We start from the raw sequence: 19,416 nt of genomic DNA on the forward strand, positions 1-19,416 counted from the left end.
TTTCTCTGAATAATTGTGAGGATAATCGAAGTTTTTCAACTCTATATTATGTATGTGAGCCTCTACTGCATCAGTTTTTATGTATCCTTCTGAGGGAAAAGTTTAGGTACACTTATCTTTATAGTTCGTAAGTTTAAAAAACAAACCGGGATGTCAATAAACTTGACTGATTCATATTAGCAGGAAATCATTTCTCTTCACAAATATATAAAAGTACTTCTCACACGCGCACACACACATACACAAACACACACACACGTACATATACAAACACACACACACACACACACGTATTATTGACAGATAAAGTGTAAATATAATCACGAGTATCTTCTCTCACTATCACTCTTTTTTCTTTTTAAGACTTTTTCAATTAGTCGTCCACTGGTGCCTTTACTCAACAACATAGCGATATTTCAGAGGGTCAATAGAAACAAATATTATCGGGAATGATCTCGTGAGTTGAAGCGGCTGCTTATCGAATGCTAGTTTTTTCTTACGTATTTATTTCAAAGCAATTTAGTGATCCAGAATCGAATATTTTCATGTGAAAGAATTTCAAACTAAAATATGTTGCCTATTTCTTTCCTTCAAAAGTATTTGATATAGTTTTGGTACCAAACAAGTGTCTTGCATATACGAATCTGTACTGATTGATAAATTCAGCTTTACATTATCTAAAAATGGCAGCTTACAGAACAAGGTAAGAACACCTAACAAAAACAAGCTATCAGAATAGTTATTGACATTTATTAGAAAGTTAATTTATCGTATATATTCTTCTGTGAAAATATTGTTTTAATTTAATTTTAAATTTCCATGTTGACAGTTTCTATATTACTTACTGCCGGACAAAGTTTGCCAGGTGTATTAACGACACGCCTCCTTTACTCTTTCTACAACACTTCTCAAAATCTACAAATGCGATCTATGTTTTTATTATATTTTAACCTGTTCATTATAATTTGATGCTACAAAATCCTTATATTTAACTTGTACGAAACTTTCATTTTCCTTTGATATCGACTTATAACTATCAATTCTCACTATGATTTCCATTGTTTATATTTCTCGACACTATCAATCAATCAGTTAGGTGTTTTGATTATAGATCACAATTTATTTATAATTCTGTTTATGTATTATAACAGAAACTATCTATTATTATTATTATTATTAAAGTTGCATTTAAAAATATAAAATTATCGTTAGTGTTATTAGTACAGATTATCGTTATAAACTGAGTGACAAAGGTGGAGTTGGGACGGCAGAACTACAAACAACATGCTTTATTAGTTTCGGTTTATTATTTGTCTGTTCAAATCTCGCCCAAATCGACTCCGTTTTTCATCCCATGGGTGTTCACATAATCAGTACTTGACATGTTCCGTTCAACCCCTGTCTCTTACTGTGCCTTCTGTCAATATAAGAAAATTATTACCATTTGAGAGTTACATGAATGCCACACACTGTCATACTCTGTTCTGCAAATCTTGCGTATTTGTAGAAGAAATAATTATTACTGGCTGTTAATGTTTAGCTCCTGGTCAATCTGATTGAGCAGAGCTATGATCAAAGGCATTTCATTCACCCCATCCGTTTCTTTGCCATTGTGTATCTTGGATTAATGTAGTTCAAGGTTCACAGTATAATGCTTCCTCTCGTTTTCAGTACTTTTACGGTATGATTTGGGAGAGTTTGGCCTGCTGTTTCTAAAGGTTCCAACGACACAGTTGGCTCTGTTTTAGAATTGTTCTAAGGTCCAACCAGTGTGCTTATACTGTTGGAAAAGGCATGAACACCAAGGGGTCCTTTTCCCTAAAACCCTGGGGCTTTATGTAATTAAACATTATCATTAATTAATTTGCTAATAAACACTAAACATTCACGTCATATGCAACTAAGTCAAACCTATTTGTTGTTTATTTACTTATTTAGATTAAAACAGTTCGCCAAGGTATTGGACACTGAAGAAATTGATATGGAAAGCTTACGCAAATTATGTTTCAGTGGTAAATATAAAATTTTCCGAAATTTCTCTCATTTTTTATAATTGGTTTCATATCTATCGCATATTGTTTTGCATTGCTTGTGAAAACGTGCATTGTTTTTATATTTGAAACTTGTAAAATACGGACTTCTCTAGTAACTTCATTAATTACATGTGGCGGAGATTTACAACATCCTTCAGCGGCTGCTTTCAGAATTGAAATAAAAAAAAATTCCATTTCAGATTATTATAAATGTCGAAATATATTTAGGTTGTGTATTTTGTGTTTTTTGTTATCTCACAATGGTTGCTGCTATCGTCTTGTTTTCTGATATCGGTTTGTTATCATCATTTCGAACGATTGTGGTCATCTTACATATAAACGTAAATGAACCCCTGAAAGTGTGTTTCGTTTTGTATCTCTCAACGTAAATGACATTATTTATTATGTTTTGTTTTGTTTCCTTTTTGACCTCTGCTAATCTAGAATTTAAAAATTAATGGAAAGTATCCTAGACATAGATTTAGTCTCAAAAACAAATCAAAACAAAAATCTGCGTTATGTTTAATTATCGATTACAAACATGGTGTTTGGAGATAAAAAAAAAACTTCGTTTTTACGTTCATTTCTAGGAATGTAATTTTTTAATTAAATATCATCTCTTAGTTGAATAACGGATTTTTACTTTAAACTTGTTGGTGAAAGTTTGAGATGCTAATTACTGTTGTCAGTTAATCAAAGTAAACATTAATGTCTTATGTAATTCAGCTATTAGATGGGCTTCAGTTATTAATTTATTAAATGACCGGTTGAACAATCGTAAATTGAGAAAAAATGGACTTTGTTATAAACCTGAAGATTAATTTATTTTAAATCTGTGAAGACTGCCAACTGGAAGGCAAATCTTAATAGGCAATTTCATCATAGGAAACTTGATGCTTTTCTTTGGTCGGGTATAAAAACTTTGTTTTAGAATTCTTTTGGTGTATAAATCTCGACTTTTTTTTTGTGGTTGGTGTGTGAGATGCAGTTCACATATTTCGTTATTATTTTTTTATTTTTTGTAATAAATCAGAATTAACCTAATGAGGACGTTTTTCAGCACTCTTTCACTGAAGTAACCATCTTCCCTGCACACCTCACTACCTCGACATACACACTTGCTAAAGACAAAAAAAAAAAAAAGACAAAAAAAATCAGCTATTCATAATCTGTTGGTGTGCTGATTAAATAAACGTTTTTAAGGTTTCCAATTACATTGTAATTCTTGTGGCAGACTTTCTTTGTAAATTCTCTGATTATCATCCCACTCTGCTTCGCTTAAATTACCACGGCATTTTGTTTGACAGATGTTCTAAACCATTACTTTTAAAGCTTCATTCGAAATTTAATTTACATGTACAAACAAGTGCTTTATACAGTTTATTTTCCACCTGAGACTGTGTCATTTACACATTATATCAATCAAGCTGTTTCTTTATTCGTAAGATAGTCTTATATTTTCTTTCTCTAATACCTTGTTTAGAAGGGTGCAAAGTATAATGTTTCTGTCTAATATGGACATATGACATATCTCATTGATAAAGAAATTATGAATTGTTTTACAGAAGTATACTTATATCATCTTCAATGATGTCATGTCAAGAATCATCATCATTGATTTCATGCCTTTACCATGCTAGTATGTGTTGGACGAGACTTACTGGAATAATATCATCCTATGTCTTGATGCTCTCTCTATTGTTAACCCTTACCTGTTTTTCAAATATTTGGGGCACAAATGTTTTGTGCTACAAAGAAGTTGCCCGTTTAAATTTTTTTTTTATTTTTTACACTTTTTCCCTCATTTTGGATTTTTGTTTATACCTGTAACTTGAACACTCATTTTCTGGTTCAAAGTTAGCAGAATCAAAAAGCTACCAGGAATTCAGTACTCAAGTTCAGCTTTGGCTTAACTTGATTCCACAATGAAATCACATTTATTAGTGTAATGATGATGATGTTGATGGATTGCTCAAAGGCATCTGCCATTTTGTTGAAAACTATTGATATTATAATTAATGATGCAAGTGTGGCTGTGTGGTAAGCACTTTGCTTCCCACCCACATTGTTCCAGGTTCAGTCTTCCTGTGTGGTACTTTGAGCAAGTATCTTCTACTGTAGCCTCAGGCTGACCAAAGCTTTGTGGGTGAATTTGGTAGACAGTCAAAAACTGAAAGAAGCCCATCATATATGTATACATGTATAGATATATGTGTGTGTGTTCGTGTCTGTCCCCCACCACTGCTTGACAACTGGTGTTGGTGTGTTTATGTCCCCATAACATAGCAGTTCAGCAAAAGAGACCAATAGAATAAGTACTGGGGGTCGATTCAGTTGACTAAAATTCTTCAAGGCAGTGCCCCAGCATAGCTGCAGTCTAATGACTTACACAAGTAAAAGATAAAAAGATATGTGTGTGTGTGTCTTTGTCTAGACATCACATGAGAGTTGTAAATGAGCATCCTTGTTATACAAGCAAGATTGTTTGTTTCCAGTTTCTGTGGGGAAAATTTAACCTTGCTTGGAAATAAGACAGGTACCAAGAAGGGCAGCTGTAGGAGACCTGTCCCAGCAAATTCCCATCTGATCCATGCAAGCATGGAAAGTAGACATTAAGTGATGATGACAGTGAATGTTAAAATATTTTCAGCTTAGTATATAAAATTATAAAATTGTTGTTCTACATAATTTGCAAACGATAAATCATAGGTTTGTTGGTTCTTGATGATTGCAGCTCAATGTAATGATGTCATGTTGTCAGTTATGATTTTTTTTACCATGGCATCACATGATAGATATTTGTTTTCATGGTAAGCAGCAAGTATGGTAGGCAATAATCTCTTGGTTATATTGTTAAATAAATGTTTGCTCATGTCTTATCACATGTTACAGTTGTAAACTATACATGTGGAGAGACCATTAGATAATGAAATCCATGCTTCATATCTGATGTATAATGACATTCTGAATTGATAAACAGTAACTATATACAAAAAGTGTCACTTTAGTTTAACATTTTCCTAATGAGCTTCTAATTTGTACTCTTCCAAAGAACAGTGAAAAATGAACAAGAACCTGCAATATCCTAGGTAAGAGAAACAAACCAAACAATTGAGTAGCAATGAACAAAGAAATTGATAAGAGAATGAAAGACATACATACATGCATTCGTATATGTGCTGGTGCTACATCCCATGCCAGTGTCACATCCTGTGCCAGTGTCACATAAAAGCACCCAGTACATTCTGTAAAGTGATTGGCATTAGGAAGGGCATCCAGCCATTGAAGCCATGCCAAAACAGGCAAAAGCATGGGGAGCTCTCCAGCTGGTCAGCGCCTGTGAAACCTTTCAACCCATACCAGCGTGGAGAATGGATATTAAATGATGATGAGGATTATATATAGATACATTTGAATTTTTATTTGAAGAAGTTTAAATAAATGTAAACATTAATCAATATGACATGCTCAATGGATATGTGTTATGTGACTTCACACTGTTTGATGTATCAATAATGTTTATACACACACACACACTGGTTTTATTTAACAGATTGTGCATATAAAACTACTCAGTATGTGTAGTAAAATTTATTCAAAACAATTTTGCACTTTTTACTTTTGGTTTTGTGTTCCAATTTTTCACAGTGACAGTGAACATGTAAATCATCATCATTATCATTTTACACCTATTTTTCCATGCTTGCGTGAAGTTGATGGATCTTCTCCAGCCCAGCTTCTTGTTATGTCTTCTTTGTGAGCCTTAGCCATGCCTACCTTAGATCTTGCTCTCACACAGGTTCATTCCATTCAAACGCACATAACATGCACACACATGTTTCTGCATTTTGTTGATAATCACTCTGATTAATCATCATCACTATCTTAAAATCCATTTTTCCATGCTTGCATGGGTTGGACAGTTTGAAGCAGATTTTCTTCAGCTAGGTACCCAATCTGTCATCAACCCTCACTTGTTTCCAAACAAGGTAATATTTCTACTTGGTTACAACATGTTTTCACAGACTATTGAAAATGAATGACACAACTTATATGGTAGTGACACTCTTTACAACTATCACATGATGACTCACACACACAAACACACACACAAGGTTCTTTCAGTTTCTGTCGCTCAGATCCACTCACATGTTTTTGGTCAGTCTGGACAACAGCAAAAGACTCTAGTGTCACACAATGAGACTGAATTGGACACCATGTGGTTAGGAAACAAACTTCTAATCATGTATTAATTATTAGTCATGTTTTGATGCTTCTTTCTGTATATTGACTTTGTCATATCAAGTTGACCTGGAATCCTGAATGACTTGGTAGATTTTTGCCTTTAACCTTCTGAATTCAACAAAATAAGTACTTGTCTCAAAGTACTGGTTTTGATATAACTGACTATAATCTTTGAGGGCAGTGACCTAGCATGAGGATACCTTGCTAGGTCACTGAAACCAGTAAAAGAATTAAAGAATAAACAACCCGCTTAATTTGAAATATAAGAGAATAATTATAAATATAGATAATGATATGATATTGACCTTCTTCTTTTGCTTTGACTACATATAAATATAAATGTAGACACATACATTTTATACAGTTCTATATTTAAGAGATGAGGAATTATGTACATTATTTACATTTGACAGATATTTGTCCTCATCTTGTTTGTTGTTATAATGTTTCGGCTGATATACCCTCTAGCCTTCTTCAGGTGTCTTGGGGAAATTTCGAACATGGTTCGAAATTTCCCCCAAAACACCTGAAGAAGGCTGGAGGGTATATCAGCCGAAACATTATGATAACAACAAACAAGCTGAGAACAAATATCCGCCAAATGTAAATAATGTACATACATTTTATGTATATATATATATATATGTGGAGGCACAATGGCCTAGTGGTTAGGGCAGCGAACTCGCGGTCGTAGGATCGCGGTTTCGATTCCCAGACCGGGCGTTGTGTGTGTTTATTGAGCGAAAACACCTTAAAAGCTCCGGCAGGGGGTGGTGATCCCTGCTGTACTCTTTCACCACTCTTTCTCTCACTCTTTCTTCTGTTGGCCTGCTTGCTTAGCTAGCGGGGTGGCGTCATTCGAAGGCTAAAACAATGCGAATGCATTGTGACCAGCGATGTGTAGCAACATCTGATGGTCTGGTCGGTCATGTGATCACATGTGATATATATATATGTACAAAGTACCATCACATGGGACTCATGGTCATTGAGTCCCTCTGTACATCCTGCCGATTATTTGGAAAAAAATGAAAATGCTTATGTACACACACACACATAGAAGTGTATATACTGGATGTTTAGGCTAAATTTAACAGTTTGCATAAAAGAAAAAGAGAACTCAATATCCCATCCAGTTTTCTCAAAGTTATCACTCTCAGCTTTCACTATGGCCTCAAGATGGCTCCAGAACTTGGCTTATGCATTTCTTACTGTGTCCTTTGGGAGATCTTCAAGCACATTTTTGATCTTGGTCACTAGCTTAGCATTGGTATTGCAGGCTGGTGTCTTTCGCAACCGTGCCCTCACTTAGTAATCTGTAGGATTACAATGAAGGGAATTAGGATGCTAGAAGTAGGGGCTGGAGATGTCATAGAAATTCGACAACCACTTTTGACTCTTTCTGGAGGTATGGTAAGGAGGTGAATCTTGTGGTCACACATACTACCTTCCAGCAGCAATGCTCTCTATCCAGAATTTGACCAGTCTCCAGCAACTTCACATAGCTAGCTGAATTGAGCTTTAGGCCCTATTGAAAATGGGGGGAAGAATTCCAGCATGTGAACTCATTCAGAATACCTGCTGTATCCCTCCCTGCTGGCCACAGCTTCATAGTCTCTGTTGCAGCAGTCCATGTCTTGTCACCTTTACAATGTTCACAAAGCATTAAACAGCAGTCATGATGTCAACATTTTGATGCCAAATGTGAATTATTAGGATACAAGTAATTCTTTTCCTATATTCAGATCGCTTCCAGTCCTCCCCGTCAGCTAACTTTTTCTCATCTATTAATCATTTTGCTGTTCAATGCCATTGACACTTCAAGCTGTACCTGAAAGAAAAGCAGCATAAGAAATCATCAAATTTTGACTGAACTCCCTGTATATGTACATGCTGGCTCAGTGCCAGGAAGTTTTTGAAGGGCAGGCACATGGTCAGAAGGGAATACAGTTCCAGGAGAAAAGGGCATAATAACATTATTTAGAAGGGCACACATCTTTTCTTGAGGTCGGGCACATGCCCTTCAGGCCCCCCTTGGGTCCACCCCTGATGTGTATGTGTGTATGTATATATATATCATCATCATCATTTAGCGTCCATTTTCCATGCTAGCATGGGTTGGATGGTTTAACTGGGGTCTGTGAAGCCGGAAATATATATATATATATATATATATATATATATATATGTATACTTACACACAGGCACAAAGATGCACACACACAATATGCCCATTTGGTTGGTTTCAACCATTTTTTTTTTGTCAGTGTTTCTATGGTAAACAATAATTTCAACTTGCACCCCACCATCTTTGATGTCTGCAACCCTGTTGACTAAAATGTACTAAATGAAGTATAATTGATTTATTTTATTTGTGACTAATTAATTATCAAATATTGTAATCACTTTATTTCAGAGTGATATTGTAGGAACTGTTAGCTGCTAGAGTAAGGGAACTGCAATAATTGGTTGCATCTAATTTAAATTCTGGGTTCAAATTCCATTGAGATTAATTTGGCTTTTCATCTTTTGTTGTGGTTGTTGTTTCTAGGTTAGTCCTGAAAAAGGCGACCTATGATATCAAAGACATTCCAGCTGTGATTATCATGGTTTTTTGTATATAAGTAACTTCATTGTCTTGCTTCTTTTTTTTTTCTTTCATTTTTACTTGTAAGATGGATGCATGTGATTTGAAGGAGATTTGATTGTTGTTTCTAGAAATTGAACAGTCAAATGGTGGTTCTCTTGTCCTTCAAAGGATTTATAAATGACATGATGATGATGCCAGATATATTTTACAAGGATAGGTTCTCTTAATAAATGTACCAAAGTTAAATATAAAAATTACAGAAGCTATCCTTTTTTGTTTTTGTTTGTTTGTTTTAAGGATGTAGAAGGTTATTATTTAATATATTTCTGTGTGATTAAATATGACATGTTGACATAGAAAACTATTATATTTGTTTTATATTTTTCTATGCTTTTTTTAATATGTTTAATGTGTTTTTGTTGTTTTGGTTATGAATAGTGCCACTCCTATCCTTCATAATACTTGAATGTGTTTGGACATGAGATGTAGTTGTGACTTGTTATCACTGATAACAATCCTTGTGTGTATATTGGTGACAATATAGGACTGGCTTTTGAATGAAATGCAGCAGCTTGGGTTGTACAGTGTTGTTGTAATTTAGCCATAGGTTAGCCCTGGATAAGCAGACCTATGATGAAAGACATCCCAGCCATGGCTATCCTTTTTTTTCTCTTTTTTTTTTTTCAAGACATACTATGTACCCCAGATTACATTCTACAATGTCTTTGTTTTAAAGATGTGGTCTGATATGAAAGAGATTTGGTTGCTATTTCTTATCTGTTGAGTAAACATATGAAGGCTCCTTCATTGGATTGATGTTATATGATTAAATTATATAGAAGCTAAAGATAAGTAAATGAAATGAAATTAATAAAAAAATAACATTTGAAAAGTTTCAACTTCAGTAGATACTAATTACTCTAATTATGTAATGAACAGATATTCTCATGCGAAGCATCCTGTTGTATATTTTACATTTATTTAGATTTTCTGTTGTAAAGCCAGAGTTAATTTAATAACTAAAATCACTCTTGTTGGAATTTCTGTTGCAAATTATTTGCGTTAATTAATGGCCTGTGTGAATTAAACGTCTAAGTGGTTCTTTCAAAAATCTTGGTGAGATGATACAACACTTTCCCACCTTAAAATTTCAGTAGAATATTAATATTTTAACATAGTTAAATGTGAGAATCATAGGAGAAATACATACTAAATAAATTTGCATTATGCTGAGCCAACAACAGAGCCATTGTGTTTATGTGGACGTTCAGTCTACTGGAAGTAGCTGTCACATCTCCTTCAAATCGCTCTTATAAACGAGGTAGGATGTATTGGGCAGGATAGCATGGTCACAGATGGAATGTTGTCGATCATATGTCTGTTCAGTCAAGCTAACCTGTGACTGACTAATCAACATGTATTATGTAATTACTAAAAACATATTTTAATGCTGCTGTTCATCATCACCATCATCATCATTGCCATCATCATCACTATCGTCATCATCACAACCAATACCCAGTACCACCACTATCATCATTATCATTAATAATATCATGGCAACAAGCTGGCAGAGTCATTAGCACTCCAGCCAAAATGCTTAGTGACATTTTGTTCACCTTTATGTTCTGAGTTCAAAATTCACCAAGATCAACTTTGCCTTTCACCTTTTCAGGGTCAATCAAATAAGTACCAATTGAGCACCAGGGTTGATGTAATTGACTCTCCACAAAATTATTGGCCTTGTGACAAAATCTGAAACCATTATTATTATCATTATTAAGATGGCAAGCTAGTAGAATCATTAACATGATGGACAAAATGCTGAGTAACATTTTGCCTGTCTTTATATTCTCAGTTCAAATTTTGTCACGGTCACCTTTGCCTTTCATTTTATTATCATTATTTTGAATTTATGAAGTTAACAGAGATGTTTCTTTGTATTTAAATGCAGGAAACATTTTGTTGAAGCTGTAGCTTTTGTTAATTTTTGATGGTAAGAAAATCGCCATTGGCTTCAATCACAGCCTCTGGATGACTTCAGAATCTCCTGTAACTCTTCTGGATGGTCTCCTTGTTTAAGTTGGTGAATGCTGCCATAATCCTTGCCTTCAGTTCATCTTTGGTGTTACAAGGAGTTTTATTTGCGCCCCACACATAATAACCAAGGGGTTTACGGTCTGGGGAGTTAGGTGGCCAGATGTTAGTGATGATGTGGTGGTTGCAGAAATTGTCTGATAGCCATGACTGGGTTCTCCTGCTTGTGTGGCATGGTACTGTGTCCTGTTGCTAGACATAGGGTCTTCCAGCAGCCACCCTCTTGACCCAGGGCAGCACTACCACCTCCAGGCACTTGATGTAGGCCTCCATGTTGAGTGTTAGGCTGTGTGGGAAGATGAATAGAGGCATAACATCGCCATCACTAGTGGTCACTTCAGACACTTTGATGTTGAATGGATGTTTGATTTTTATCACTTTTGGTGCATATTTTGGGATGATGGCAAACCAACAGTATTTCTGTGTTCATCATCTGATCCTGGCTGAAATTTTTCTCTGAGAAAAACCAAAGCATGTTCTTTTGGAAGGGATGCTCAAGTTTGTTCAAAAGCTTCATAGCATGATCTTTCCTCTTGCCCTTGATGGTTTGGGATAAAAATTGGCCCTTTCTCATCTTGTATGAGGAATACTAAATGTTTTCATGCACTACCTGCCTGATAAGAAACTTGACACTCCCATATCCCTGACTTGCAGGAATCGTTGTCAATCATGGCTTCAATCTCATCAACAAATTTAGGAGTTCTTTTCTTATCAGAACAATCAGAGTGAGTTTTCTGAGCTGCCATACCTTTGTAATCACCATTAGACTCATCCAACTCTTTCTGAATCTTCTGAACTGTTCTCAGATTGACCCCCAAACACTCTAAAATGTTCATATTGGAGCATCTGGCACAGATGCCAAGCAGTACAGCATGTGATTTCCAAATTTCTGGCAGAGTGAATTGCATCATGGTGTTGTTTTTCTCACAGACAGTGCCCAACTGACCCTACTATACTGTGTAGTCGACAAAATCAAAAACCAACAATGTGCATACACAAAATAAAATATAAAATAGCAACAGTTTACTCATTGCAAAGTGTGTTTTTTAACCCCATAGCCATGCCTGCACCTATTTCTTAACCATATATCATGATCAGTATTTGCTTTGTGTACAGCATGATTTGGGATGATTAATTACATCTAGGCAACTTCAGTCGCAAAATACACTAGTCACTTTAGTGTACATCACAGGAGAATAATTTCTCCCTTCTGAAGATGACACTGTGTTCTACACACTCAGCTCATTGGCACATGACATCCAGGGACACCATCATCATAAAAGAGAGAAGTTATTCCCCTATGATGTATGGTACAGGGACCAGCATATTTTGAATCTAAACCTGCCTAGACATATTAAGATTAAATATGCACGTAAAAAACACCATTCAAGCTTGATTGTTACACGCGTTGCCTTACTGGCACTTGTGCTGGTGGCACATGAAAAATATTGGAGCGAGGTCGTTGCCAGTGCCACTGGACTGGCTCCTGTGCAGGTGGCACATAAAAAGCACCATTTGAGCATGGCCATTGCCAGTACTGCCAGACTGGCCCTCATGCCGGTGGCATGTAAAAGCACCCACTACACTCTCAGAGTGGTTGGCGTTAGGAAGGACATCCAGCTGTAGAAACTCTGCCAGATCAGATTGGAGTCTGGTGCGGCCATCTGGTTCGCCAAACCTCAGTCAAATCTTCCAACCCATGCTAGCATGGAAAGCAGACGTTAAACGATGATGATGATGCAATTAATAATTAGTAATAAATATTTAATTAGTAATGTGTGTGTGTGTGTTTGTTCTGCCCACTGTTGGATAACTGGTATTGCTTAAATTCTCCTTAACTTTGTGGTTTGACAAGAGAATCTAATGGAATAAGTACCTAACTATATTAAAGAAAAAAAAAACAATTGTTGATTTGTTTGACTTAAACCTTCAATGTGGTACTCCAGAATGGCTGCAGTCTAATGACTGAAACATCTAAAGTAAAAGATAAATTCTCTCTAATCTGATTAATAATTAATAATCATAAATTCTATCTAATATGATTAATAATTCATAATGATTAGGCTGGTTTCCATTCACCACTCTGATTTTGATTAACTGATTCGTTTTCTGGCAAATGTTAAAGTTTGCTATTTGAGATAGTTGAGAGATCCTAACTATTACCATTCTTAAATCCTGGATTTCTTCCAAAACAGTATCTATCATATTTCTACTGCTCAGTATTTTTAGATATCTGGAATAAAGTTTGCACATTTTCTCCAAAGTGATTTGCTGTAATCTGAAGAATTGTCTTTGGTTAAAAAATGAGGCTATGTAGTTCAAAAGTAGTTTGCGTGCATTGTGATGGAAAATAAATGTTTGAGGAAGTTTTATTTTGGGAGGAATATTATAGAGAAGTTCATTATATTTGACATCAAATATTATTTTGGTACTAAAATTATTCTTGGAATTGCTTATTAGTCACATAATTGCTATTCATTTTTCTATGCACAATTGTTTGTTCATTTGACCATCAAAGCTGCTAAAGGGTGGTCAGCCTTAGTTCAAAACCCACTGAGATGTACTTTGACATTCATCTCTCTGTGGTCAATAGATAAAGTTCAAGGTGGATTCCAGAGTCTATATAATCTATTGCTTCTCACCCCACCTTGAAAAATATACTCATAGAATATTAATAAACTTCTATTCCTTTGCCAAAATTATTATATTAAAAGCAATTTCATCATTTACATTTGACGGATATTTGTCCTCATCTTGTTTGTTGTTAACACAACGTTTCAGCTGATATACCCTCCAGCCTTCTTCAGGTGTCTTGGGGAAATTTCAAACCTGGGTTCTCATTCCTAACGTATTTTTCGATGTTGTTGTTATTATTATTATTGTTGTTCAGGTCACTGCTTGGAATCAAACTCAGAATCTTGGGGTTATTAGCTCGTACTCTTAACCACTATGCTATATGCTCATGGGCAATTATGGAGTGAATTTTAGGGTTTATAAATCTAACATTTTTCTATCTTTCCTTAATACCGGTTCCCATATACTGTTCATATTTGCACTTGGTCTGCTTAGGAGGTTGCTGTGTCCTAGCACTTGTGCTGCTTCTTTTAGTTTTCGTATTTTCCAGTGGTGTTCTCTGTCTATTATTTTAACTTCATCCCCTAGAACGAGGTGATCTCCATTTTTCTATACATGATCAGCTATACCCAATTTATCAATATCTCCTCGTATCACAGCTTTGCGATGTTCGTCTACCCTTATTTTGTTGGGGTGGCATGTTTCGCCTTTGTATAACCTACTACAGCTGCATGGGATGGAGTACATGCAGTCTTTGGTCATATTCTCTTCTGTTGGTGGTTTTACTCGAAGAAGATATTTGCAAAGTGTTGTATTACTCTTTAAGATTGTCCTGATGTCATATGGGCCGCATATCTTTTGTATCTTTTTAGAGAGGCCTTTCACATAGGGTAGACAGACTGTGGACAGTTTATTGGCCTCATCCTCTCTCTTCTTCATAATTGGAGTGGATAGTATACTTTTGGGGTAGTTGTTGCTTAACAGATTGTTATTGATCTTGATCACTTCTTTTTGATGTGTATCATGAATGCTACTTATATTCTTTGCTCAATAACGCTCTGTTAAGCAACAACTACCCCAAAAGTATATTATCCACTCCAATGTCTGTCCCCCAGCCATTGCGTGACAACCATTGCTGGTGTGTGTTTATGTCCATGTAACTTAGCGGTTCAGCAAAAGAGCCTGATAGAATAAGTACTAGGCTTACAAAGAATAAGTCCTGGGGTCAGTTTCTTCAACTAACACCCTTGAAGGCGGTGCTCCACAGCCAAATGACTGAAACAAGTAAAAGAACAAAAGAATATATATATATATATATATATATATATATGATGGGATTCCACACAATTTCCACCTATCAAATTTATTCACAAGGTATTTGGTTGGCTCTGGGCTTTGGTAGAAGACACTTGCCCAAGGTGTTGCACAGTAGAACTGAACCTGAAACCGCATGATTTCAAAGTGAGCTTCTTAACCACCTAGCCATCCCTGCACCTATCTAAAATCATAAAATATTTTATATTCACCTTCCATTTATTTTGTAAGATATCAAAATTTTCATTGCATTACTGTGCATACCTAGTTACTAACATGAGTCCACAGTGACTGCAATGGATTTGTGTCAGTAACCAGGTTATACAGTGGTGTTATAAAATATAAACATAATAGTTTTTATCTTGTTTCTTTTGATAGTTGAAATGACTCTTGCACACAACACAAGATCTCAGACCAAATCACTTGCCAAACAAGTACAACTTTGATCTTATTTAAATATTTATTTTTATTCATGTAATTGAGGCATATCCATATATTGCCGTAAAACAACCAAGGGTTGAACTTTACTACTATTGTCTGCGAAAGGCGAGCTGGCAGAAACGTTAGCACGCCAGGCGAAATGCTTTGCAGTATTTCGTCTGCCACTGCGTTCTGAGTTCACAATCTGACAAGGTCAACTTTGCCTTTCATCCTCTCGGGGTCGATAAATTAAGTACCAGTTATGCACTGGGGTCGATGTAATCGACTTAACCGGTTTGTCTGTCCTTGTCTGTCCCCTCTATGTTTAGCTCCTTGTGGGTAGTAAAGAAATATACTATTGTCTGCTTACAGAATGTATGATGAGAGAGAACTCTGACAAACTAATAATCATGATGGGCTTTCTCATTGAAGATAACTTATGAGTGTTCAGCTTTTGCTGTATGACCAGCACAAATGATTTGTCTATTGTGATCAAATGCATGTGCCATACATTAGATCACTCCCTCCATTGAAGCAACATGACCTGAACAGATGCATGGTGTACCACATGTCAGGTGCCAAAGTGATTGCAGAGCAACGTGATTGAATTGTTTTGCTCAAGAACACAACACACCACCTGGTCTAGGAACTGAAACTACGATCTTGCAATCATGAGTGCAACACCCTAACCATTAGGCCATGCATCCTCACTGGATACAATGATGATGATGTTGATGACAATTTCAAATTTTGACACAAGGCTGGCAAGTTCATGGGAGTGGGGTAGGTTGATTACATGCCCCCCCCCCTTCTCAATTGGTACTTATTTTATCAATCTCAAAAGGATGAAAGGCAAAGTCGTCCTTGGCGGCATTTGAACTCAGAACATATGGACAGAAGAAATGCCACTAAACATTTTTCCCAGCACAGTAACAGTTCTGTCAGCTTGCCGCCTTAATAATAATAAGAATATTATTATTCTTGATAGTAACAAGAGCACTCAGTGAGTGCAAACCTCCATCGAGACAACACCAACATCCTCTCAACGATTAGCCAGAGATGATTTTTAAAATGAGAATATCTGAAATAAACTCGACTGCTCTCACAAACCCGACCAATCTCAAAAATTAAGTAAAAAAGATGGAAAAATAATCCAGAATCCTTGTCCGGTACCATATCGATACCAAAATCTAATCAGTTCATGCCAGTCACAAGGCCAAACATCCCTGAAGGTTTCATCCAAATCCATCCAGCTGTTCTTGAGATATCTTGTTTATGGACAAACAAACATAACTGAAAACAATACCTCCACTTTCGCTAAGGTGGGATAATAATGGTTTCAAATTTTGCCACAGAGCAGGAATTTTGGGAGAGAGGATGAGTCGATTACATCAACCCCCGGCATTTAACTGGTACTTACCTTATCGACCCTGAAGGGACGAAAGGCAAAGTCGACCTTGGCAGAATTTGAACTCAGAACGTAGTGATGGGCAAAATACCACCAAGCATTTTGTCCTGCGTGCTGATGATTCTGCCAGCTCGCCACCTTAATAATAATAATGATAATAATAATAAAGTGAAAATCAAATAAATAGTGCATGTATTTATTGACAAAAGATGACCATCCTCGAATATAACTAGGTGAATAGTTGTATGTATCAATATTGTGAAGGTTAATAACCTACATTTATTGATTTAAATTTTACTGTCTCTGCTCATTTGTGTTGGCTATCTTTTAAAAGATGAGGTGGCCATGTTTCAGTTGGATAACATTGCTATGTAAAAACTGAACTGGGAAACTATTTTTCAACAGTGAAGAATGATTATTTGTCAACAATTAGATCAAAGCCAGTTATGTTTTTTATATTCCTTGTTCAGGTGTGGCATTGTTTAAATAAATCCACATGCTACGTATATAAACATAGTAGATGTGTCTGTACACATGTACGCTTATCCTGGTTGAGCAACAAAAATATGTGCACACATAAAAACACTCACACACACCACCTTCACCATCATCATCATCTTCCACTTGCCTTCCCTACTTGTATATAAATTGGATGGGTCATCATGTTCCCCTAGTCAGTTCTTATTAGTTATGGCTCTCATAAATTCATTGGCTAACCACATTTTGCCCATATATTTCATATAAACAGATATATACAGTAGTGACCAAAATTAGAGAACAAGAATAAAAATTAAAGATATTTACATTTCTACTTCATTTATCCAAATGGAATTTTTACTGTATATACTTTATAGTATGTTCATTCATCATCATCATCATTTAACGTCCGCTTTCCATGCTAGCATGGGTAGGATGATTTGACTGAGGGCTGGCGAACCAGATGGCTGCACCAGGCTTGAATCTTGATTTGGCAGAGTTTCTACAGCTGGATGCCCTTCCTAATGCCAACCACTCTGAGAGTGTAGTGGGTGCTTTTTATGTGCCACTGGCACGAGGGCCAGTCAGGCGGTACTGGCAACAACCTCGCTCGAATCTTTTACACATGCCACCTGCACAGGTGCCAGTAAGGCATTATTTACAATAAATTTTGTAGGAAGTGATTAATAACTAAATGATTTATAATTGAGAAAATGTTTATAATAGGAAAGTACAAGATGGTTAAATTTAGAGAATGTATGATGTAAACTTCAAAAAGTAAAATCTGGTAACACTCCAACTGATGTAAACTAAGTTGACCTAACAGTATGAAGATTTATATTGAATGGTAGTGAATTAACAACCACAGAAAGCTGACATCATCATCATCGTTTAGCGTCCGTTTTCCATGCTAGCATGGGTTGGACGGTTCAACTGGGGTCTGTGAAGCCAGAAGGCTTCATCAGGCCCAGTCAAATCTGGCAGTGTTTCTACGGCTGGATGCCCTTCCTAACGCCAACCACTCCGTGAGTGTAGTGGGTGCTTTTTACGTGCCACCCGCACTGGTGCCAGACAGAGCTGGCAAACGGCCACGAACGGATGGTGCTTTTTATGTGCCACCGGCACGAGAGGCTGGCAACGGACACGAAACGGGGCGGTGCTGGCAACGGTCGCGAAACGGAAAGTTCTCTTACATGCCACCGGCACTGGTAACACATCTGCAATTTCCATTGATCGATTTCCATTGATCGATTTCCATTCTGATCGAAAGCTGACATAAAGCTGATAAAAGCCTAAGGAAGCTAGTGGTCACATCAAAGAAAGAAGGAATGGCAATTTCTGCTATTGCCAGAGACATTAACAGATCAAAGAGTGTTGTTTCAAGAATACTGAAATTTTATGATGCAACAAGCTCATTTGTGTCATTAGAGAAATGCAGGAGACCATGGAAAACAAATGTTCAACAAGATCGTGTGCTTCAGAGGCTGACATTAAGAGATTGTTTTGATACTGCTCCAAGAATTTCTCACCAAGTAAATTGTGATTACTGAATGAATGTCTCTCGGAAGACGGAGGCTATGTTATTTGAGAGAAGTTGAACTTCATGCCCGTTCTCCCACAATTAAACCTCTCATCAGTATGAAGAACCAAAAAGCGAGGTTAGTCTTTGCCAGTGAGCACATACTTTGGATAAATGACAACTGGTCGCATGTGTTCTTCAGTGATGAAAGCATGTTCAATTTGTTTGGCTCTAATGGTTGACAGTACATGAGGCATTGTGAAGAAATCTGAAGTTTGGAGGTGGGTATTAAATGGTGTGGGGAATGATTTCTGCAGCAGGTGTTGAGCCTTTTATCCTGATCCATAGTAATGTGAGTGCAGCCATATACAAAAACATCATTCTACAGCCTGTTGTGCCAGCTATGAGGTCATCTCTGATTCATCAACCAAACTTTATGCAGAACAATGCACCATGCCACAGTGCTAAAATAAGAGGTGTTTGAAGCTGTAAAAATTACTGTGATGCATTGGCCAGCTCAGAGCCCTGACCTTAAATCCCATTTAAAACTTATGGAAGATACTTGGTGATAAAATCAGAGAGCACCAACCTGTGAATGTTATGATTTTGTGGGAAAAACTACAGGAAGAATGAAATAAGATTATGCCAGAACTGTGTGAGAAATTGGCCAAATCCTATGGATGGAGGTGTGCTGAAGTCATTAAAAATAAAGGAATGTACATATCTTATTAATGTATTG

At 36.3% G+C, this 19,416-nt stretch overlaps 1 protein-coding gene across 2 annotated transcripts in view; it reads left to right on the plus strand.

Moving 5' to 3' along the window:
• The first annotated feature begins 251 nt into the window (after positions 1 to 251).
• LOC115210883 (TBC1 domain family member 13) overlaps positions 252 to 19,416 on the plus strand; it is a 91,511-nt gene continuing 72,346 nt past the window's right edge. The window contains exons 1-2 of one of the 2 annotated variants that reach the window (XM_029779656.2): positions 252 to 703; positions 1,939 to 2,012. In XM_029779656.2, coding sequence (XP_029635516.1) covers positions 684 to 703; positions 1,939 to 2,012 — 94 coding nt within the window. In that variant the 5' untranslated portion in view covers positions 252 to 683. Of the gene's footprint in view, positions 704 to 1,382; positions 1,839 to 1,938; positions 2,013 to 19,416 lie in introns of those variants that run through there. The other variant, XM_036506177.1, reaches the window with a different exon arrangement.

The sequence above is a fragment of the Octopus sinensis genome, linkage group LG1 (assembly GCF_006345805.1).
Source record: "Octopus sinensis linkage group LG1, ASM634580v1, whole genome shotgun sequence".
In the NCBI taxonomy this organism is placed as follows: domain Eukaryota; kingdom Metazoa; phylum Mollusca; class Cephalopoda; order Octopoda; family Octopodidae; genus Octopus; species Octopus sinensis.